Genomic DNA, 23,529 nt, shown 5'->3' with positions numbered 1-23,529 from the left:
AAAATAACAACTGTGAGGTATAAGTCATGATGCCTGACACTTAGAGCTGGCTAGAGTGATAAAACAATTTCTCCTCTTATCAGAACCTCACCACCACCCTCCACCCTCACAAGAAGGCAGGGCAGGACCCACTGTTCCCATTTCACAGATAGGGAAGACGAGGTGCAGGGAAGCTCGTGGGAGTTGAGAGTCTCTGGAATTCTGGGCCCCTCCTTCAGTGCTCTCTGTCTCTGTCTCCCTGTCCCCGTCTCCGTGCGGAGTCACACTGCTTCTTCACCAAGTAGCAGCTTTTCCCGTGCCCTCTGCCCTCCCGTGGGCCCAGGGTCAGTGTCCCCGAGTCTCTGCTGGGAGGGCCTCTGCTCCCTATGGGTTGCGACGCTCACCTCTGCTCCAGAGCAGGGAGAGGCCCCATGGGTGGCCGCCCAACTTACCGTAATCGTCTAACAGGATATTTTCCGGTTTCAAATCTCTGAAAGGGAAAGATCACCAGCATGTGAATGTGGGGGTTCCGGGCAGCAGGGGCGCACCAGCGTCTGGGTGGACCCCTCGGGCAAGCCAGGCCTGAGGGTTTCCTCCCCACCTCTGGGCTCAGGAGGTCTGGCCTCTCTCTGGGTCAAGACAATGTGGGGCTAACTTCTCTCCCTCCAGCAATTTAAAACAAATGCTGCTGTTTGATACAGGTATCTCTCCAGCCCCGGAGGGTGACGGAAAAGGAGGTGGGGCAGAGGCCAGTCTTGGCACCTGTCCACACTGACAGCCCCGGGGAGGAGAATCCTGGCTGGTGTGGTGACAGATGTCCCCCACCCACCCCAGGGCTGGGAACGTCCAGGACACCCTGAAGGCAGAGCAGGGCCTGGGAATGAAGGAAGAGAAGTTATTGAGGACAAAGCACCAGCTGCAGAATTGGGGCAGAGGATTCTAAGGGAGAGAATGACAGACCCCAAGACAAAGACCCCCTTTAGGGTGGGGCCCCCAGCAGCCTGGCACATTTCCCAACTCCAGCTGAGCTCCAGCCTGGGAGAAAGCACAGCCAGAGGCGCAGCTGTAGCCGCACCCGCCTCCTCCTGTCACTAATGTCTCTCTTTTCTCTGACCACAGGCTTATGCTCAGGAGAAAGGGAGCCTCTCCACCCCCAGGAGCGGGGAGAGGCAGCAGAAGTGTCCCGTTTTACTAGTAAACGGGCTTCTCCATGGGTTCAAGGACAACCAGTGGAATCACGTATGCAGCTCAGTTCAGCCATTGTGCAGATGATACATGGCATCTGGATGGAGAAGCCGGGTCTCAACCAACCAGCTTTGTTCATTAAACTGAGGGCAGCTGTCATCGTGGGGAGTGGTTCACGTGCCCAAAGCCAGTGGTGCAACCTCACCAAGTAATACCTGGTGTTTGCATGTAGTTACTTATTACAAAATACTTCTGTTGCTGTTGTTACTCATTTGCATGCTTCTGATGTGTTAACCATTCCAAATAAGACCAAAAGCCATCATTTCAATTAACCGTACACCACCGGGTGGGAAAGACAGCTGGCTGGTGGGCACAGAACCCAAACCCACAGAGAGGCCACGGCAAGTGGTCAGGGCCAGGGAGGCACCGTGGTCCTCTTCTTCCTTAAAAGGGCCAGAACTTGGAGGGATGCCTTTTTTTTTGCTTTTTCTTTTTAAAGAGATAAGCAATCAAGCAGAGGATTCTTATTTCAACCCGTAGGGAGATTTTTCTGACTCTCTTCTCACTTGAATGAAAACAAAACAAAGGCATAAATTCGGAGACGGTGTGGCGAGAAGGGCATTTCATCAAGACCACTCCTTCTTGTTTTCAAATCCTTCTTGGGCTCCCAAGATAATCGTTGCCGAGAGCTCCATGACCAAGCTCTTCCAACTGGCATGTGTGTGCTTGGGGGTCCCCATGTAAATATGCATTTCTAGGTCCTTAACTTCATAATGCCATGTCCTGTCATCCTTTATGGTCTCCCCTCCACATGCCCTTCCTCAGTAGCTCTTCCCTCGATTGACACAAGAAGAACAGGTACCTCCTCACTCCTAAAGGTTACTCTGGTGCCCGGCTCCAGGGGGTAAAACCTCCAGGGTCCCGATTAGAAGCAGGATCTACTAATAATTTTTCTAAGGGCAACTCAACCGAAGAAATTACTTTAACACTTAGAGCCTTATGGTCAAAATAAATTAAAAAAAAAATCTTACACATATCCATGTATTTCAGAGTGGAATGCTCATCAATGACTTTTATGCAAAAAAATATATTATATTACAATAACATTCTGTAGGGGCAGGGGGGAGTGAAGAAGAAAATGATAGAAAATGCCTCACCATTAAAGTTTTCATGCATTTTTTTAGATGGATGATGGTGGAAATCAATTTTCTACTGCAATTAGATTCCACTAGATATCTTTAGAAATGTGATGTCACTTTAGTTCAATTTCAAAATATCCAACAGTAGCCATTATTTTAACATCTGATAGTCTATCTCAGATGTCTACTTAAAAACTATGAGGGCACACAGATTTTCAAAATTCTCCGAGGAGGGTTGGGAGAAGAATTTGAAGACCACTGCTCACAGAATCTGGACGCCTGGTCCTATAAAGCTGGGCAGTGTGGGAGGGACGGGGGTCTGTTCTGATGCCTGCTTGTGGTGGTGATTCTACGAAAGTCCTTCTTTTGGTTGACTTTGGTTGGTCCCAGATCAGGTCACCAGGCTTCCCTGAGCTTCCCCGGGTGCTGGTGGGAAGGGACTGGTGGCCCAATCTCATCAACTCTGAGGGAACATCACTTCACACACCTGGGACCCCTAGGGGGCCCCACTCCCTTACTTGCTTCCAGGCTGGGAGTCTCTGCCTCAAGGGGCAATGACAGAGCCTCGACTCCGGGGAAGGCGGGGAGGGCACGGAAGGGTGCTCCCCCAGCCCCAGACCCAGACCGGGACCCAGCCAAGCCCACTCACCTGTAGACGGTGTTCTCTCGGTGGAGATCTTCCAAGCCGCACAGGATCTCAGCTGCGTAGAACAGGGCGCGCTCCTCTTCAAAGCCAGGGTTCCCCATGTTGTAGATGTGGAACTTGAGGTCCCCCCCGTTCATGATGGTCAGGACCAAGCACAGCGCGTCCTTGGTCTCATAGGCGTAGGCCAGGTTGACCTAGAGCACAAGACAGCCCTGCAGTGAGGACCCGGGGACCATCCCCAACCACGTCCGCTCCTCCTCCTCCTCCTTGGGGTCCTGATGCTGGGGCGAGGGTTAAGGTGGGGGAGCTGCAACAACTTCACGTCACCCCCTGCGCCTCGGTGGCCTCAGGGTGCCCCTGCTGCTGCCCCCACACCTTCCATCCGATCCGGTGGGTCACGGCGAGGCGGCAAAGCCGGGAGGGGCAGGCCAGCACTTGCCCTTTCAGGGGTTCTACAGGACGGCGTCTGCGCTTTTATGTCACAACAGCATGTGCATGCGTCAGGTGGTTAAAACTTCTGCCCCCTCTGAGTGTCACCTTATAAAACCTGCCTGGCTCCAGGGAATGACGCAGCACCAGGTCGAGGGCATCGCTCACCCTCATGCGCGGCTAGTGGGAGTGTAACTGGGGAAAAGTCACACACCCTCTGATGCAGCAATTCCTCTGCCAGGAACCCAACCTGCAGACACCGTCCTAGAAATACGCCAAAGGGATGTTCAAGGATGGACACGGCAGCCTTGTTTGTTGTGGTGGCTTAAAAACCAGAGATGATTTCTATCCGTGGGGACTGGCCGCACAGGTGATGGCCTGTCTCTTCCCTGGGCATCAGGGGAGCGGTGCACAGCTTTAAAAATGATGCACAGCTGTAGGTCTGGTTACAGAAAAAGATCTACAAGTTAAAGGGAAAAACATTGCAGCCTAAGATTTGTAATAAGATCCCACTGGCTGCAAATAATGAAGCCTGTACATGAATCAATCATGTCAGGAATGGTTACTCAAACGGAGGCTTTTATGTTTATTCCGCACCTGTCTGTGCTGTTTGACTTTTTACCTGTGCATACATTATTTATCATCATAACAAGTGGTGGAGACATGGATGGCTGACCAAATACCCACATCCTCCTCCACGTTTCCCAGCCTCCCCTACAGTTGGCTGGTCGCCAGCCGAGAACTGTGGGTGGAAGTGAGGGGTGTCACTGCGGCCGAGGCAGTGCAAATCCCCCAACACTCACTGCCCACATCCCGGGGGATGGGTAGCTGGAAGATGGAGGAGGGTGGTCTGATCAGATGGGCTTTTGTTTGAGAGACAGAACAGCCTGTGTTGTCTGGGTTAATTTGTTACTGCAGCAGAGCCTAGCCTGGACGGAGTGACACATGAATATAAACAGATGGGACCCTGACACTGAGGTCTCCACTGTGATGAAACCAGCCTACAGGGGTCTGTGGAAACAAAGCTCCTTGACTGGGCCCACGTGGGCTTCTTTTGTCCACTGAGGAGTTAACAGAAGCCTCAGTCTCACGCCCAGAGGGACGCCAGGCTAGCTCCAGGGACAGGGCAGTCAGACAGCTGACCCCCGGGTGCCTAGTGATGGAGGAAGCGGTGGGCAGCACCTTTCTGCAGCACCTCCTCTCACTGCATCCCTCGCCCCGGGGGATGAGGACCTGTCACCCTGGAGGACCACTTCCTTCCCAAGGGATGGAAGTCCCGGTCACCAGGAGGGGGCGACCCTGGGCCCTGGACACTCACCACAAACTGACTGTTGACCTTCTCCAGGATCTGCTTCTCGTTCAGAGCCATGGACTCCCCTTTCCTCTTTTTGATCCTCTTCTTCTCCAAGCGCTTGCAGGCGTACATTTTACCCGTGGCCCGAACCTGGCAGGCACAGACCTGAGGCGCAAGAAAGAAGCCAAGGGATGGGGCACATGAAATGAGGCCAGCCTGAAGCGCCCTCAAGGCCAGCGTGCTGTGTCTCAGGGGCTGGGAATTGATGGGGCCAGAGCGGGCCATGCCCCGGCCTGTGGGGGCTCCCAGCCCCAGCACCCGATGATGCCCGGGGGTGCACTCACTGCTCCCAGGGCCCTGCCCTTCAGACCTGGCTTCGGTGCTGCCTTATCAAATCCTAGCCCTTGAAGGTGCAGAATCAGCCATGTACACCAATGTTTAGATGGCTGGCCGAGGCCTAAAGGATTGTCCCTCTCTCAGAGACAACTAGGTTTTCTCTGTCCCAAGCTTCCAACCAGATGTCGCCACTGATAACTGAGGACTTCCAAGCACCAGCTGCTGGCTTGGGGGGCAGTGATGGGAGGCCCCTGGGAACCCTGACAGGAATGGGAACAAGGGCATTTGAGTCTGGTCTTAGTTCTGCCCTATTTACCTGTGTGATCTTGCCTGGGTCACCTAACCGTTCCGAACGTCAGCTTTCCCCATCTCTAAAATGGGAATGACAAGGCTTGCCTCACGTATTGGGAAGATGAGATTAAGTACAACAGTGCATATTAACAGCTGGGTCGGGCCAGGTTGCTTAAGCCCCTCATGCCCTCTTTCCTCCCTCCAGACACAACCAGCAGTGCCCATTTCTCCTCTCCAGACTTGAACCCTGCCTGAGGCTGGCTCCAAGACCACCTCCTTCTAATATCCACCTTGCCAGGACACCCTTCTTTCCCACATAATACACGTGGGACCTTCCCAAAGGCCCTGAACCTCCCCCTCCCTCTCCACCAGGGGGCGCATGCCTGACCCATTTGCTTGGAAGCCCTGCTTAGAACACTTTAGGCCAATCCAGAAGGGACAGAAAAGGTGACAAGAGCACAGGAACTTTCCATGAATATGTGAATGTTCACTCACCTCCCCAAAACCCCCTTTTCCTAGTACTCGGTATTGCCTGAAAGTGTTTTTGGTTATCGGTTGCCTGCAAAAAAGCAAAAATCCAACATGGGTCTCATAGTAGAATCCAGAAGAAATAAACAGTATTGAGAGCAGCCAGGGTGAGGCACAATTCCATGTCTTCCAAACCAGGCCCTGGGGAACCCCTGCAATCATCGCTGCAAACAGGACCCTCAAGGACTTGCTTTGGGACTAGGGGTTCAAATCGCAGGCCACCGCCCCTGGGCCTTGCACTGGGAGGTGAGCAGTCCTTGCTTGCTGGGAGGCAAGGGCAGGAGGCTCAACGAATGTGGAATGTGAGCCGAGGCCGCTTCACCGCACTTTCCCTGTGGTTCCCCTCTCTCTCCCAAATGCAAATCATGTGGGTAAACTCAGAAGGAAGCTGTGTCCTCTGTGCAGGGGGAGGGAAGGGGCCAGGAGCCAGAGAGGTTCGGTGTCCCACGGAGGCCATGAAGGAGACCGCAGCCCTCCCACACCTGCCCAGCAGGACGGCTGCACCTCCTGTCCCCAGGAGCCTGGGGCTAGTCCTTCCTGCAGTTGTGCTCCCACAGCACCAGGCTGATCCCCTGGAAGACCTGGCCTCCTCAGGGCAGAGGCTGCTGGTTTCCACGTCTAGTCTGGGTACTTCTTCACCATCAGTTCCCAGCCTTTCCATCACCAAGGGGGCCATATTATATTCTCCCTTTAGCCCCAAGAACACTAGAAGATCTTGTCTGCCAAAAGCAGTATTCACGGCTAATCACTTTGTCTCCCGACTCCCCATTTTAATTAGCTAAAATCATTTACAGCGTCAAATGAGACAGAACCTCTGATCATCAGGCTGGGATGGGACTCTTGGAATAAATAAATAAATGGAATTTAGTTGCAGCCAAGGACCCAGTGTTGCAGATAGCTTGTGCTTTTTCATCGCTGGCCTGTTTGGCTAAGAAAAATCAGGTTTCCCCCCCTTTCATTCAGCTTTAGTGAGGTGTAATTGACAAAGAGTGTACAACTTCATGTTTTTATATATGTAGACATTGTGAAATGATCCCCCAATCAAGCTAATTAACATTTTAACCTACAATGAAAAAGAGTATGGAAAGGAATACATGTATGTGTATATATGACTGAAACATTATGCTGTACACCAGAAATTGACACAACATTGTAAACTGACTATACTTCAGTAAAAATATATACACACAAAAAAGTTCTACCACCTCACAAAATTACCATTCCCTCCTTCCTTTCCTTTTTTCCTTTCTTCCTTTCTTTCAAGAACACTTAAGATCTACCTTCTTAGCAAAGCTCAAGAAAATAATACAGTAAACTGTAGTCACCATACTGTACTTTAGATCCCCAAAATTTATTCTTCCTGCATAACTGAAACATTGTACCCATGACCAACATCTCCCATTTCTTCATTCCCCCCCTCTACCCTAGCAACCACCACTCTGCTCTCTGCTTCTGAGTCTGACTATTTTAGATTCCATATTTAAGTGAGGTCATTCAGTATTTGTCTTTCTGTGTCTGGCTTATTTCACTTAGCATAATTTCCCTCCAGGTTCATCCACATTGTCAAAAATGGAAGAATTGCCTTATTTTTGAAGGCCGAGTAATATTCCACTGTATAAACACTATCATATTTTCACTGCCATGTTCTTTGCAGCCAAGATATGGAAACAACCTAAATGCCCATCAGTCAATTAATAAGTAAGAACAAGTAGCTTTGACGATGTTAAAACTGGCTCTTGGATCTCTAGGACTATTTTTGAGCACCCCCAACCCCACCCCAAGAGTCTTGACGAGGGAGGGGACTGGAGCAAGACTGAAGTGGGCCAAAGAACTGGGTCAGCTCGAGAGAGAACCTTTGGTCACCCAGCCACTCTTGAATGAATCTCCCGTGGAAACTCTCTCGCTGCTGGGTCATTTAGAAGGTTTGGGTTTCACCGGAAATCACAGCTTTGGCAACACACTGTTCTCCTAGGACAGCCCTGAAAACTCCTGGGCACTCCCTGGCACACCTGTCTTGGACTCATGCGCTGTGACTCACTCTCTCTTCTCTGGTGTTTCTTCGGGAAGCGGGGCCCCAGCTGCCCCTCTGCAGGACTCCCCCTTACTCCATATCTCAATACCAGCAGCCCGGCCGAGAGCAGACCTGCCATGCGCCTGCCTCCACCATGCGGCCCTGGGAAGCGTTTCCTCCAGCTGCCCTCGAAACCACATGAAGGCGTCAGGGCCTAATAGTTTACGATACATGGAGAACAAACAGTCGGTCGACATTACCGCAAAGCTCCTCTGCTGGGGGAAATGAGTGTAATACAATTTCCGAGGAATTTCTTGGTTAACCTTGGGAGGGAAAAAAATCCCTTTAATATTTCAACAGTACAGCACCAACAGGCCATGATCTTGTTAGCAAGGAAAGAAGGAAGAGGGGGGCAGGCGGGGTGCTGTCAGTCATTTACGGCATTTCTAGGCCAGGGTTCTGTCCTACTGGCTGCCACAGCTTAATGCTCCCAAAAGGGCTTAACTCTGCAGTCAGCACACAGATTTGAAAAGTCCACTTCTCCATTTCATGCGTTTGGTACTGACAAGCCAAGTGAAAGCCAGTGGCCACAGCTGAAGGATTCCATTGGAACAGGAGTATTGGGTGGACTAAGGGTGAAGGATTTGAGTGAGGAATCTGGGGTTCAGGTTCCAGTCTGGCCAGGCCCTTGCTGTGTGACCCAGGGCTAACCCATCAACCTCTCTGAGCCTTACATCTTCAGGAAAATGGAGATATTGAAAAGGTATATGTATTCAAAGACTCCTTGCAAGCTGCCGAGTGTCACCTGTCATTATAAGAACTCTGGGATACAGGGTGGGGAAGGTATAGTTCAATGGTAGAGTGGATGTTTAGCATGCATGAGGTCCTGGGTTCAACCCCCAGTACCTCTATTTAAATAAATAAGTAAATAAATAATAAACAAATAAATAAACGTAATTACCTCCCCACTAAGAAAAACCCAGAAAAATAATAGAACTCTAGGGATAAAGGACCCGGCCCCTGCTGGGGGGTCTCTGTGGTAACAATCCTCACTGCTCAAAGCAACTTGCACACGGACTCGTGTAATCCTCACACCAGCCTCCGGACGTGAGACTATGACTGTCCTCATTCTGCGGATGAGAATGCTTAGGCTTCAGGGGGTGAAACGAGATGCCCGAGGTCACGGCCGGTCAGTAGTCCAGGCCGCCTGCTGCAGAGCCCACGACCAGCGTCCTGAGCCCACGCTGCCACCCCGGGAAGGGGGGTGCGTTACACGGCCCAGGGCCCCAGGGTGGCAGGTGGGGCAGGATGAATCCCTCCCCAGCAGGCTGTCGGCCACCCCCTTCAGCACCAGCCGTGGAGCTCATCACAGGCTGCGGTGATGCCGACGAGCTCGGTGACGACTCGTCACGTCGACTGCACTCAGCAGTTCACCTTCCAGGGCCTAAAGGCTGACTTCGTTCAGGTGTGTGCAGGGCTACCTCATCTCATCCCCACCCCACGACACAGATGGGGAAACCACGGTGTGGAGAGGGGAGCCCCCTCCCCAGGCCCCCCAGGAAAAGGGAGAGCCAGGACTCGGGCCCAGGCGGTGGGCTCCATGTGGCTGATGCTTGGCTTCTCTGTCTCCTGGGGCCATGATGTGCCCAGGCAAGGTGGCCAGTGGCAGGCATGTGCCAAAAGAGAAGGCCACCCACTGCTTGCTCTGTCACCCCTGTCGGTCAGAGTAGAAAGGAAAGTCCCCCATTGGCTGCAGGGCAGGGTGTGTTCTCAGGGAGGGGCCATGAAGTTCGCGTCCTGCAGGTTCATTTCCTAAGCGTCTGCAGGGGACTCGCCAACACAGGTGCAGATACACGTGCAGGAGCAGGAAGGCTCCTGGCTGTCTGACCACGGCGTGCCCAGGTGGCTGTGAGTGCCAGGCCTCCGGGGCACAGGAACCCTGGGCGGCAGGAGGGGATGTGCCCACCTCACCAGCTTAGCAAGCATAGATTTAATGCAGGCATTGCCCTGTCCTGCAAATCCTGGGATGCTGTGGTGGGCAGAACACTGCTCTGGGCCCGGGGCCAGGGTCCCTCCTTGGCTGCACTAATGCCTGCGGGGTGACCCGGCAATCCATGTGCTCTCTGTCTCTCCTCATCAGTCACAGGGAGGCCACCTCTGCCCCGCCACGTCCCCGCCATGCGCGTGAGAGCACTTTGCAGAGAATAAGGTGGCAAATAAAACAAATGAAAAGACACCCGGTCTCACTTATGATGAGAGATGAAAAGATAAACAAGAAGGAAACCTGGCTCTCACACACCAAGAACAGTGTTGATGAAGCTGAGGAGAAGCAGGCGCGCTGGCGCTGGCAGGACTGGGAATGCGGGCAGCTGTTTGGGAGGGCAATCTGGCAGTCCCTGCCAGTTTAGAACCCGTGCCCCTGACATTCCTCTGCTAGGAATTTCTATGTTTGTATCTGCAAAAGTACATAAAGGTATGTGTACAGAGTTGTTCATTACTTAGGGAAGGTTGCACACAAAATTGAGAGCAACCTCCATGTCCATCATTAGGGGCTGGGTTACACGGGAGATGCGCAAATCTTTCTAAGAACGTGGCCATTCCTTATTTGCTGGCAGAGAAAGAATTTCCAAAGACAGTGAGCCAGAAAAGTAAGAACCAGATGCTGAGTGTGTGTGTGCATGAGTGTGTGTGTGTGTGTGTGTGTGTGTGCATGAGTGTGTGTGTGTGTGTGAGCGTTAATAAGCATACAGCATTTCTAAAGAAGAATAAGAACTTAATTAAAAGAGGGAGAATGCTTAATTTTATTTGAACCATGGCCCATGGGAGGCGACTGATTTCTATATGACTTCTCAGGTGAAAAACTTACACCCGCCCCGCCAACACACATTGGCACACACTTGTGAGTGGGGTGTGCTGGGGAGCACTCACCTTTCCAACCACTTCCACTGCAGAAAGCGATCAAAATACATGCTGTCCAGGTACTTGTGGAAGGGTTCTCCCCTCAGGTAGTCGTGGACAGATCTGGCTCAGAGGGAACAAACACACGAACATTTTACAGTCCTGATCTTGAAGCAGACGGGCAGAACCATATTCAGCAGGTTACAGCCCGGCCTCATCCATTTCCAGTCTTTGGAAATGCAAACACACAGGGGCCTCCAATGGAAGCAGCAGGGGTGGCCAGAGGTCACATCATTCTACAAAGGCTGTTTGAGATTGACTGATCCGGCAAAGATTTAGTGAGCACCTGCCATGGGCATTGCTCTAGGCTCTGGGATACAGCGGGGAGCATGTTGGCGCTGGGATGGGGGACATGGAAGGTAAATAACAACCAAACAAACGACCCCAGGAACATGTTATCACGAATTAGGGGTAAGTGAGGTCCCAGGGTTGGGGGTCAGGGAGATCTCTCCAAAGAAGGAACAGGAGCTGAGATGAAAACAGAGGAATATTTAATTATGTGCAGGGAGGATTGGGACTCTGAGAGGGTAGTGTCTTGAGAAGGGGCAGAGGGGTGCAGGCTCCAGATCTGATCAGAGACCAGTGAGGTTTTCATCCCTGCGGCAGAATTCATTGGCCACCTGCTGCGGGCCAGGCCCTGGAGGGTTCTGAAATTGGCTGTAGGCAGGGATGGACTTCTCCCCTTTAAAGAGTGGACATGCTGACCCATCTAGCCCTGGCATTTGGGACCTGGGGAAGGGACGGGACACACAGAGTGGAGGCATGTCCTGCCAAACCTGAGAACAGGGGCTGGCGTGGGGGCCAGGAGGGCCCCTCCCTCAGGGTCAGGGGGACAGCCCAGGGACCTCACCCACTGTCAGAGGTGACCCTCGGCCACCTCCAAGAGGGCAGCAACCAGGTTTGTTTCTGCTCACAGTGGTCTCTCTCCTGCACCTGTCATAGGGCTGGACCCCAAGTTGGCCATCCCTGAACGTCCCAGCTATTCTCACCATGCACGGGAGGTGGCGCTAAGCCATGAAAGCAGGACTGGGTTCTTGCTTACAAGGCATCCCCCACACAGCAGAGTGTCAAGCACACAGCAGGCGCTCAATTAATGTCTATGGTGCAAAGTTGGAACAAGGGTGCACAAAGAGCCCCCAGACTCAAGCCAGCTGCCATCTCGGTGCGTATGGATGTGTGTGCGCGCGCATGGCAGCTCACGAGGAGGGTACAAGTGGGTGCAGGAGCGTGTGTGAGCCTAGTTACGCCTTTGTGGCGTGTGCATGCGGGGTGACGGGGCTTCGTTGGTGCTTGGCTGGCACCGCCCCCATGAACTGGTCTCTCGTCCCATTAGGGTCTCTGTACAGCCCGCAGTGAGGTGGTGGGAGGTGATGGGTGTGGTGGGAGGTGGTGGGGTGTGACCCAGGAGGGATTTTTGCACATTCCTCTGTCTCAACAGCCTGGAAAGGCACTGGCTTTCAACACCATCTGAAGCAGATGCTCTCTCTGGACACGGCACCCTGGCAGCTTGTCTCTTCATAAGTAGACAAGCAGCAGGGTGCCTTGGCTGGAGCCCCCAGGCACTGAAGACATGCCCCAGGTGCCCAGATCTCCAGTGGCGGCGAGAGGCAGCCCCTTTTCAGGTGACTGAGTGGCGGCCTGAGAGGAGGCTGAGGGGCCTGACACCCCGGAGAGGGGAGGCCGGGCGGCCGGAGCACTTACTGCACACAGGCAGCGAAGAGTTCTTTGCAGGGCTTCTGAAGGAGCTTCTCCTCTGTCTGGGAGACCAGGTCCTGACCAACTTGGGCGATGAAAACCGGGGACTGGAGGGAGGAAGAGAAGAGGAGGCGTCAGTGACGGAGGGGCAGGCGGCTGGGTGGACGCGGGTGTCCCGCCCGTCCACACCTGGTCCTGGGCCCGGGCACCGTGGTGGGTGGTGCAGGCAGGGGGCCGGGCTGGAAGGTGGTGAACCAGCCTGGACTTAGGATCAGATTTCTGGCTCTGCCACTGACAGCGTGTGTGACCTCATCAGGTCACATGGCTCCTCTGAGCCCTGCTGTCCTCATCTGCAGAACACGGATCACGACATCAGATCCGAGTGAGGTGTGTGAGTGCTCACCGTGTAAGGAGCCCCTCTGGGCGGCCGCAGTCCCTTAGCCACGGCGGCGGGGAGGGGGGCGGATGTGAGATGGACCCCGCCCTGCTGCGAGGTCATGAGTGAAAGGATCTGGATGGTTAAAGGGGCAGCTTGGGGAGGGCACAGCAGCGAGGGGAGGGTTGCGACGTGGGCAGAACCTCGGCAGATCTGGGTTCCAATCCCACATCTGCAGCTTGGAGCTGGGGGGCCCCGGTTGTGGCACAGCCTCACGGCTGTCAGGAGGATGATCAGGAATCAGTTTCTCCGGGAACGAACCAAAGAAAACTTCAGGTCAAGCATTCAGCCCAGATCCTGGCACATGGCAGAAAGTGTACAGTAAATGTCACCACGATCACTTTGTCCTCCTTCCAGTTAAGCAGCCTGGCCTGAGAACTTCAAGTCTGAAGGGACAATTCCAAGAGTGTCTGGTCCTACCCAGGAGCAGCAGTCCCCTCTGGGAAGCCAGAGGCAGCCCTCCCACCCCTTCCCCTCCCCTTCCACATTCGCCCTCTGCCAGCTGTTTACTCACCAGCTGGGCTTTGAGGTGGGTTTCTAATAAATTACAGGGATAATTGAGAAAATTGCTGGGAGTGGGCTCTGAAAGACGGGATGTAGACACATCTTTTTCCCCCAAAGATGCTGAAATCTGAAAGGCTGGCTTTCTCCAGCTACTGAAACATGACAATGGGTTCTCTGCTAAGACCACTGGGTGGTGTCTGTGGGGGTTCAGTTCTGGGGGTGGAGGGGGCGCCCACAGCAACCTGGCATGGCCCTGGTGAATGAAATCTCCCCACCGTTCTGAACGTCCACATCCCTGAGTTCCTTCCTTCTTTGTTTCTCTTCCAGGCCCGCTCCTGTCCTCTCTGCGGGCTTTCCTCTGCCCTCAGGGCCTCCCTCCCGAGTAGGGCCTGATGAGCCCCTCGACCCTGTGTGGGGGAGCCCTCAGGTGTGTGTTGGGGCAGGGGCAGCTGCTGTACCAGCAAATGCCGCCCGCTCCCCCAAGTGCAGGCAAAGCTCATTACACGACACCGCAGACTCAGAGCATGTCCCCCCAGGTCTGCTGTTGCCAGTCCTGGGTGGCAGCAGCTCCATCCCACCTTCCATCCTACACTGCCCTGGACTGTCCCTCCCTCTCCACACTACAGACTTGAGAAATGAGACAGCAGAAGTGCAACCAGCAGACCGTAGGCTTCTGGAGCAACGGTTGCTCCTTTTGCAGAAAAGATGCTCACTGTTGTGGAAGAGGCCCCAAGCTCCAGTCCGACCTCTGCCTTGGGCCATTTCTTGGGAATCAGAGTGTGTTGATCCTTCCCCTCCAGTTCAGAGAAGTTGATTCCAAAAGAGACCCATGGAGAAGGCTCTCCCCAGCCCACATGCAAGGTCCGACATGTCACGTAAGAAAAAGGGCCCTCAGACACTTGGAAAGCGCTGGGGTCCCAGTAACCACCGTCCATCCTCTGCGGCTTGAAGGCAGGAAGATTCCACACAGTCTCAGATCTCTTTCCAGGAAGTTAATCCCTCTGGTCCCAGGAGGCCTGTGAGGCAGGCTGGGCAAGGGAGGGGTGTACCCCACAGGCCAGGTGGGCTCTGGACAGGAATGCCACCATCAATGCACCGCAGGCTCAGGAATGCCAGGGAGCTATGGCTGGCAGTGCCCTGGCCCTTTCCAACAGGGACTGTCCTTCTGGGATGAAGCTGAGGGTCAGGATGGGGAGGAAGGACTGGGGTCATTTTCCTCCACATCAAAGACTTCGTCCTAATTTCTGACCAAACAGAAAAGAGCTCAAGGCCCTGAGATATTTACAGGGCTGAAAGCAGCCAGGAGAAGGGGTGTTGGTGGGGGTCACTGGTAAAATTCCCCTTGGGGCCTGGGACGCCCTCAAGCCAGCTGTGGTTTGAAGAGATGCTTGATTTCTTTGGTCACCAGATGGTCTCAAGTAGCTCTAGCCCGCAGGCCCTAACTTTAACACAACAACATGGATTTAGGCACCAAGGTTCCTTGGAAATGTGTGGTGGGCAGTGTGGATTTGGAGGACTGGAGGAAGGACTGCAGACACGGTGTCTCTGCTGGAGGCCCCGCAATGAACGCTTAGCCTCCTGATGGTCTTCGGCAGCTGAAACCAGCGGGCTGGCCAACTCGATGTGACCAGTCTCCCGGGCCCTGCCAGGAAGTTCACTCTGATGACAGTCAGGATGAGCCTCAGCTGCCCTTAAGGAGGGCCCCATGGCCAACTCCAGGACAGCTTAAAACAGCAAGACATGCCTCGGGGACACAGCCTGAGCACAGGGCTCACTCCCCTCTGGCCTGATGAGAAAGGACTTGGATCCCTGAGGAGCTGTAGGCCTCAAGGCCACCTGTCCTGCCCTGAAGTCCCAAGTAGAGCAAGAGAATGCACTTCCCTCTCCTCTTTGGCTAAGACTCCTCCCCATTTCTTCCCCCTTGAGGTTGGCGGGGGCGAGGCAGGTGGACAGAGGTGGAATTAAAAGCTCGGGGTGCTTTATCCACTCTCTGTGGGTCTGTGCCTCTGGATAAAAGCCCCCTCCACCTCTTCCTATGGAACGTGAAACTGACCTTGAATCTGGTACCAGAAGACCTTGGGGCTGCACTTGGATGGGGCCAGGCAGCCAGCAAGCCCAGAGGGGGTGGGCGCAGCATGGGCACACTGGGCTGGACCCCCTCGGCATCCCTCTCAGAGTACTTGCTCCTTTGTACCTCCAACCCCGCTAAGGCCAGACTCTCTCTCCGCTGTCCCCGATGCTTACGCCACAGGTTCTGGGCATCCTGCTGTGTGTTAACCAGAATGTACCTCTCAGGCAGCAAGATGTGAAGGCTGCTTGGGTGTTTTTCTGGGCACCACAGTGCACTGAGAAGAGCCCTTCATGTTGCTTTGGACGTGAGTGGGGCAGGCCAGTGAAATGGATGTAGGGACCCAGTGGGCTTCATACTTTCACACCTCTGAGCCCCTCTCCTCCCTTTTGTCCCCGTCTGCCTGTGAAGTTCTCAGTGCCCTCGTGCTGCCCCACTGCCTGTGACCCTAAACTTCAACGTGCTGCCTAGCCTGGACCATCCTCTGCTCCGTCAATGTGGAAACCTGCAACAGTCGGGCATGGAAGGCACTGATGACCAGTACTGACTCAGTGCACTGGAGGCTGTGGGATTTCCAAAGAAAAGGCAGCTGGGGGTTGGCAGGGGTCATGGGTGGGTCTGGTTGGTTAGAAGAGCTAGGGACTTGTCCTGAAGCTGCATTTGTAGAGCAATGAATTAAGAGGGAGCGTGTGCTGGGTTTGGAGTGATTTGTGGGCTAACAGAAATTGCCTGGGGCATTCCAGGCTAGAGAGGGAGGGACGTCGGTGGGGGCAGGCATGGGCTTGGCCTGGGCTTGCCACCTCCCCTCCCCGTAGGTGCTTAACTGAGCACTCAATCCAGGAAGCCAGTGCTGACTGATCACCCACCACACCCAAGGCTCTGCCTCCCTCAGGGACTTCCAGTGGGAGGGATGGAAGCCCCAACCCCAGCTCCGCCTCTGTGGGCCAGGTCGTTCAGCCTCCGCCAGGCCAGCCCCCAGTCCACAAGGTGGCACTATTGAGCCCCTTGCTGCGGGGCTTTGCTTGCAGACACCCTAAGGAGACCAGCCGCCGGGACTCAAGAGTAGGGGAGCCAGGTGGCACACCTGAAATAATTACCTAGTGATTCATCCCAGACCTGAGGAGGGCGACCTCTGCAATAACAGTCGAGGGGGAAAAAATGAGAGATCGGTTTGGGAGGGAGCCTGGGAGAGGAAAGACAGGAGCTGGACCTTGAAAGAGGGGGGGAGGGGGACCGCGCAGGCAAAGGCCTGGAGGCTGGAGCAGGCCGGGAGCAGGTGGGGGTGCTGCTCAGAGTGAGGAGGGCTCGCCCAGATAATGTTAAATAAGTGGGGACAGCTGACACGATCCTGTCTCGTGAGGCTGGTTCTCACTGACTGCTGTTCATCCTCCCTGAGAGTGGCATCACGGGGACCGCTGGCGTCAGTTGACCCGGGCACCGCTCCTGCTCCCCTGGGCACTGCTGCCTCCCTCTGCACCACGGTGACCAGCAGGAGGAAGGAACTTCATTTCCCGCATCAGAGAGAAACTCTGCATGTCTGAGGACCATGTTCCCGGAGCATCTCCTGGCTTCCAAGTCCCTTGTGTCCAGATGTCAGAGTAGAGATGGGACCCACTGTATGTGTCTGGTGTCCTTGGAAGCGCCCGGAGATGGAAGCACGGTTGGGACATGAAAGGCTCTCGGAATCACCTCCCACACCTCCTCGTAGCTGCCAACACTCCTGAAGTGAGCGCCTCTGCTGTCACCCTCAGAGCCTCCTGGAAACATGCCCTATGATTGTTCAGAGAGTCGAGACCTGAGAAGGAGCATGAGGAGGAAAAGAAGACAGGAGGCTCCCATGGGAAGACCCTCAGAACCAACCGATTCCACCCACTTGTGGCACAGATGGGGAGCAGAGAGAAGAGACGCCAGAGTTTGGGGCATGGATCTAAGCTGCACAGGCTCTGAACCAGGTGTCCTAAGCCAGATCTGGGGGAAGGACATGGCCTTGGCCTCATCGGCCCCACTCCAAACCAGCTTGTCAGATGGGAACAGGCGCCCACAACAGGCACAACCTCAGCCCTGGTATCTCACCCACCCAAGCCCTCCTCTCCATCCCTGCTGCCCTGGTCTGGAGAATTCTCCTCTCTCACCTGAACTAACCAGTAGGCCCCTCACAGCTACCACTTATTCTTACGTTGACACGACGGCCCCCAGGGGAGTTTTTCCACACCACACAGCTCTACTGCAAAAGGACCGAGTCCGGTGCCTTCTCGGCCCTGGCCCCAAATGTCCTTCTCAACCTGCTTCCGCAACATGCCGTCCGCTCACTGGTGCTCTGGCCTCACACTGGCTGCGTCCCGGCTGAGCTCCGGCTTTCCAGCTGCTGGGCCTTTGCTATCCCCTTGGAAGGAGCTCCTCCTGCCCTCTCATGGCACGTCCAAATCCTACCTAGTCTTCAGGGCCTGTTTCCAATACAACTGCATCCAAGATGAGCAGGCAGGACCTTCCACCCCATGCGACGTCCCAGGGACAATTGTCATCACCGTTGCTTCTTGAGCACCTAATACATATTAAGTCCTAGGAACTTTACATGGGGCTTTTTCAATCCTCTCAAAGTAGGTGTTATTACTATTATCTCCATCTTACAGATGCCGAAATTGGCTCAGAGAAGTTAAGTAACTTGCCTAAGATCACACAGCTAGCATGGGAGCAGGGACAGGATTCAAATCCAGGCAATCCGGTCAGAGTCTTATCCCTAAGCAGTATCAGATCCTCCAAGGATGCCACAGTCTCTCTCGAATAGTGTGAGGAGGATGTGACTTTGGCCTTGAAGAGCAAGCCCTCTGTGGAGGCCTGTGGGGACTGGACAACGAGGTGCAGTGGACTCTGCACGTTTTGGCAAGGGCCACTTGCATAGCCCTGTCGTACGCACCACACACACACACACCCCCGCACACACAGGCTAATGGCCAACATATGCTTCGCTTCAATATATGAAAACATCCCTCCAAGGAGCTCCGCACTCATTAGCAGCGGTTTCATCAGTGAACAAAAGGTCAGCCCAGGAGACTGTCCGCTCTATCTCCAGACGCAAGCACTTAGGGCTTAATGATGTGTATATTTTCATATGTGGGCAGCTGACATTCCCCATGTAAACCATTTGCAATTTCTCAATGTGGACAGACTCGGCTTTCAGGAAAAGCTGAGCAGGAAAGAGGCAAGAGACTCTAGAAGAAAGGGGTTCCAGGGGGTCCCCTTCCTTCCAAACAAGGGGCTACCTGCAGGGTTGCCGGTCCTGCCCATAGGGTGGAGGCAGCTGTTTCCTGGGGGTCCACCCCATTTCTCCTCCAGGACAGGAATGGGGAGGGGCACTCCCACAGCCGTACCCTGGCTGCCCCTTGACACTTCCCAAGGGGATCTGCGTCAGCTGTGGGAAGCTCTGCACCCTGAGCCACCAGGCCTGGCTGTGGGCAGGGGCAGGGGTGGGAACCAGGCCTCCAGTAGGAGCCAGGGCCAGAGGCATTGCGGGCGCTTGGGAGGGGACCAGCTGACAATCACTGGTCCCTTGACTAGTTTTCCCACCAATTCACACTTCTGTTGCTCCCCAGAACGATGCCATACGTGGGGCACAGATATGGACACTGAGCCCTGGGGAGCTCTTTGAGGGGCAGGAATGTTGTTCATTCCTGTCTCATGGGAATCCAGCACAGTGCTTGGTGAGCAGCTGGTACTCTGTGCATGCTCGTAGACAGAATAGTGAGTAAACAGATTCAAACCCAGGCCTGCCTGGCTCCAAAACCTGTAATCTCTCTACTCCGCTTTGCTAAAGTGAACTGGCGATGTTCCAGGCACACAGTAGGTGCTCAACATATTTGTTGAACAAATGTATGTGCACATGCGCTTTCACAGCAGGGGAAAGGGTGGTGGAGAAAGGGGGAGGGTCTTCCCATCAGAAGTACCTTCGTGAGGTCTTCAGGACAGCTGGGCCGATCAGCGTTCTTTGGGATCTTCTTAGTTACAACAAGTTGGAGTGCCCGTCTCAGGCAGAAGCTGTGGGCTGGAGGCTTGGGGTAGAATCTGGAGCTGCCTTGGGAGAAGCATCCTGGTGCCAGGGGTTCCTCAGCCCATGAACAGCCGTGTCTCTCTCACGGTTTCATTCCATCATTTCCCCCACCCTTCCGATAAATTCCTCCTTTGTTTGAGCAACTGGGAATTAAGTACCTGCCACTTGCCGCCAAGAATCCAGACGAATTCGCCATCTGTAAAATCAGGAGTTGGGCCAGGGAGGGAGGAGGACCCTCCACAGGCTTCCCCGCCCCTTGCTTTCCTCTCCCTGAACTCAAGTTGGCTGATTCCGAGTTCTGTAAACTAACTCAGCCCAGCCCGCCTGACCCTGGGGGCAGGAACTGGGTGAAGAAAGCAGGATGGGTAAGAGGAGGGCAATGGGGGGCTCATTCCAACCCCAAATCCTGACTGGAAATTAAGCCTGCTTGTTCAGTCACAGCCAGCAGACAAAGGAGAGCGTTTACTGAACGGCAGCCTTGGACAGCGCTTCCTCACTCCGGGGTTGATTTAAGGTCTGGCTGACAGGAAGGAAAAGCACCACTCTTCCATCTTTTTAATCAAAACCTTCAGTGCCATGTGGAAAAGCCACAACCACGCAGTTTGGGTCCATCTGGAGTGGCTCCTCTTCCAGGCAGCAGGCACAATCCACGAGCCCCAGACAAGGACAGAACCAAAAGGAAAAGCGGGGTTTTGTTATCTTGGTCATTGGGGAAAAGTGAATCACTCCAGCCAAGCGCTCGTGAGCAAAGGGCGGTGAGGCCATGGCTCCTTCTACTCTGGGCCTGATGGCTACATCCTGTGGCTCTTGGCCAAAACACCAAGTCCTCTCTGAGGGTCCACGTGGCCAGCATGGGACCACGTGCCCTGAGCACCATGCCAGATGCAGCCCCTCTGGGCAGAGACCCATGCTGGACAGGCAGCTGGTGGCAAGAGGTCCTTGGGGGTAGAAGCTGGGAAAATGACAATTCTCATGGTGCCTCTCAAGTTCTGGGGGAAGGGGTGCCCACCTTTCCCATCAGGGCCTCCAGTCAGAAGCATTTCACCCTGAAGCAGAGGAAGCCCAAGTTTTGGGGCCCTTTACTTGCAGTCTCGGGAGCTACAGAGTGTTCTAGGTGGGAGAGGAAGCACTCACACATAAGCACCTCTGGTAGATGGAGAACTCAGATGAACAGGACCGAATCTCCAAGGCTCCAGGCATGGGTTGTGATTTCTTTTCATTCTCAGGAAGCAGTCACTCTTGTACCTCATGTTCTGTTCTTTCCCATGTTATTTAAGCTGCAGCCCACACAGAACCTGGATCTCCCCTTGTCTCTGACAGACGGCACTCAGTCTGGAAGGGGCCTTCTCCAGAGGGACTCCCAGCACTCCACCTCCTGCCTGACTGCCACCAAGCCCCCAGGAAGATGGCCTGAGCTGCACCTTTATCTCTCTGCAATGAACAGCAAAGACCCTGAGTCCAAGGGGCTCACCAGGCTCTCTGGGGCTTCCCGTGGTTGGAGAAGGTGAGGAAGGCCAACTCCCTGACACCGTGCTGGGAAGCAGCCCGGCAACCTGTGTACGGCCCCCAGTTCCATACGACACAGACCCACACAACCACCCCGGCAATCTCCTTAGGCGTTTGGGCAACCATCTCTTACACCAATTTGGGGGCAACCCTGGGGATAGCTGGTTACTCCGTCAGGCCAGGATGACATGGCAGGGGATGGGAGTGGTCTTTGCAAGCCAAGCTAGAGATGGTGCTATTGCTGAGACCAGTCAGAAAGCAAGGAGCCCTCTGCTTCTTAGCTGGGGTCCAAGCTGATGCAGCCCATCAGCTCCAGCAGGCTCCTTGACTGTCCGTTCTGTGCCAGGTGTTGAGCTCCACCTCAAGGACCTCATAAACTGATTCACTTGGCCAACGGCAGGAGTTCGAGACAGGTGGGGACTGAGGGCGGACGAGTGCAGTGCAGCCTCTCAGCCCCTAGGAGGGAAAGTTCAAAGAGGTGGCCTCATGGCTGAGGTCAGGTCTGATCAAGGCACAAAGGATGAAGGAGGTCTGCCCAGGCAATGAGGAGCACTCTTCCTCCCTTCCTCTCCTGGTATCTGTACCAGGGGAAGTATTCTGAGAAGACCAGGGCTTGAAAAGCATCATTTTTTCCCTGTGGCTAAATTGACGCTTTTCTGGGTAAATTTAAGATGGTGGGACTGCCTCTGAGGACTCTAAACAGACAGCAGGCTTATGAAGACCACCAGCTGGGAGAGGGGCCTTGTGGCCAGGAAGTGCTCTGGGCAAGCCTGCCACTGCAGCAGGATTCAGCCCCTTCCAACAGTGCCCCTGCTGACCTGGCCACCCCAGGTCACAAAGTGCCACATTCCCTGGGTCAGCAAAGTGAAGAAACACAGCCCTTGAGAAACAGCCACAAACCTCCAAGAAGGGAAAAGCAGATTGGGACTTAAAAGGTCTTGTCCCTTATTTCCTTTGCTGTTCAAGTGGCTTCGCAGAAATCAGGATGAAGGATTTTTAGGGGTCAGGAAGTGAGAGAGGACATTTTTAAACACAGGCAGAATTTAGCCAGAGGCCCTGAGAGCTGGGCAACTCTAATGAGAAAGAAAGGAACATACACAAGTGGCCCTGACCCAGACCTTGACTTTTTACGTCAAAAGCGAAAAAGGGTAATTAACAAAACGAAACGTGCCTGGATGTGGAGTGAGAGGCCAGCCGGGCTCTGTCAATTCGATAATCCCCGGTCAAGACCTGTGGGCCCAGAGTGTGAGATGGGAGATGACTCGCCGTTTACACAGGCTGAGATCTGCTCTCAGGATCCAGAGAAGTGGGATTTTTTCCTGGTGAGTGGTTTGAATCTGGCCAGCTCTGCTCTGGGTCAGGGCCAAGTGAAGGTAACTCACAAGTAGAGCTCCAGTCCAAAGGGGCTGGGGTGCAGGACGCTCACACCCGGGAACATCTCACTCCTTGTGTGTGAGAGGCGAGGGCAAGGAAAGCCAACTTTCCATCTTCCAGAACACCCTCCCTCCAGACCGGCTTCAGTTTGCAACTGTGTTAGAAATATCTTGGCCCTGAAAGCTTTTTCTCCAGTGAAGATTTCATTCCATGTGGCTCGGGAGTAAAGGAAGGGCAGAAATTTCCTAAGATCGAGGGAATTCAATTGAAATTCCCCACACGATGTCATTTCTCTGCCCAAGGCCCATGGACAGGGAGGGCCTGTCAGGCCACATGGAGAGCAGCGTCACTGCCCATCCAGGGCAATGCTGGGGGCAGGGCAGATTGTCCTCAGGAAGCCTGTGGCTGATTTCTGTGTCTCCAGCCACTCTAAAAAGAGGAATTCTGGGCAGGAAATACGATACACCACAAAGGATTAAGGGTCCAAGGCAAAGCAGGCTCCAGTGGTATCAAGGGAACATCCAACTTTCTGACCTGGAAGGTCACAAGAAAGGAAGAGGGACCAGGCAGGCATGCTCTGGCCTGCTGGGAGGAGCCCCGGCTGGCACACCAGCCGCAAGGAGTCAAGAGGAACCCAAAGGCATCAGGCTGCAGGCAAAGAGGATGTGTTTTGCAGGTAAGGTTGGGGGAGAGAAATAAATGTGTCTACCTGAAGGACAATTACACACCCATTAAAAATGCTGTGCGGGAAGACTGTGACATGAGAAAATGTTAACACCGTGTAAAGTGGAAGGAGGTGCCCAGATTCAGGGCCAGCAGCTGCAGCTGGACAGGGCTTGGGAGGGACCAGCCAGGGTGCACAGCCTACAGCCCACCTGCCCTCCCAGACTCGCTCGTTTGTGCAGCAGCTGGGAAGCTGATGCAGGAGGAGTTTTGTCTTTGGTCAACTTTTGAGACGACAACACAGCGGAAGAGAAAGATCACAGTTACAGAGTCAGACAGACTGGGGTTATATCTCACCATCACCCTTTTTTGTTGTCCTTTCTCTTTGTTTTATTGTGGTAAAAACAGACCATGAACAGGAAAACTGCCATTTTAACCATTT

The 23,529-nt window shown here is 54.1% G+C and overlaps 1 protein-coding gene across 3 annotated transcripts in view; it reads right to left on the bottom strand.

The window, feature by feature from the left end:
* The window catches only part of GRK5 (G protein-coupled receptor kinase 5), a 203,971-nt gene that overhangs the window by 15,633 nt on the left and 164,809 nt on the right, over positions 1–23,529 (bottom strand). For 2 of the 3 annotated variants that reach the window (XM_010997871.3, XM_064488481.1), the window contains 6 exons: positions 12,498–12,598; positions 10,767–10,859; positions 5,795–5,858; positions 4,697–4,837; positions 2,953–3,143; positions 432–469 (listed from right to left, as the gene is read on the bottom strand). In XM_010997871.3, coding sequence (XP_010996173.1) covers positions 432–469; positions 2,953–3,143; positions 4,697–4,837; positions 5,795–5,858; positions 10,767–10,859; positions 12,498–12,598 — 628 coding nt within the window. Of the gene's footprint in view, positions 1–431; positions 470–2,952; positions 3,144–4,696; positions 4,838–5,794; positions 5,859–10,766; positions 10,861–12,497; positions 12,599–23,529 lie in introns of those variants that run through there. The other variant, XM_031461857.2, reaches the window with a different exon arrangement.

The sequence above is a fragment of the Camelus dromedarius genome, chromosome 8, assembly GCF_036321535.1.
Source record: "Camelus dromedarius isolate mCamDro1 chromosome 8, mCamDro1.pat, whole genome shotgun sequence".
NCBI lineage: Eukaryota > Metazoa > Chordata > Mammalia > Artiodactyla > Camelidae > Camelus > Camelus dromedarius.
This window is presented reverse-complemented; position numbering and strand designations above follow the sequence as displayed.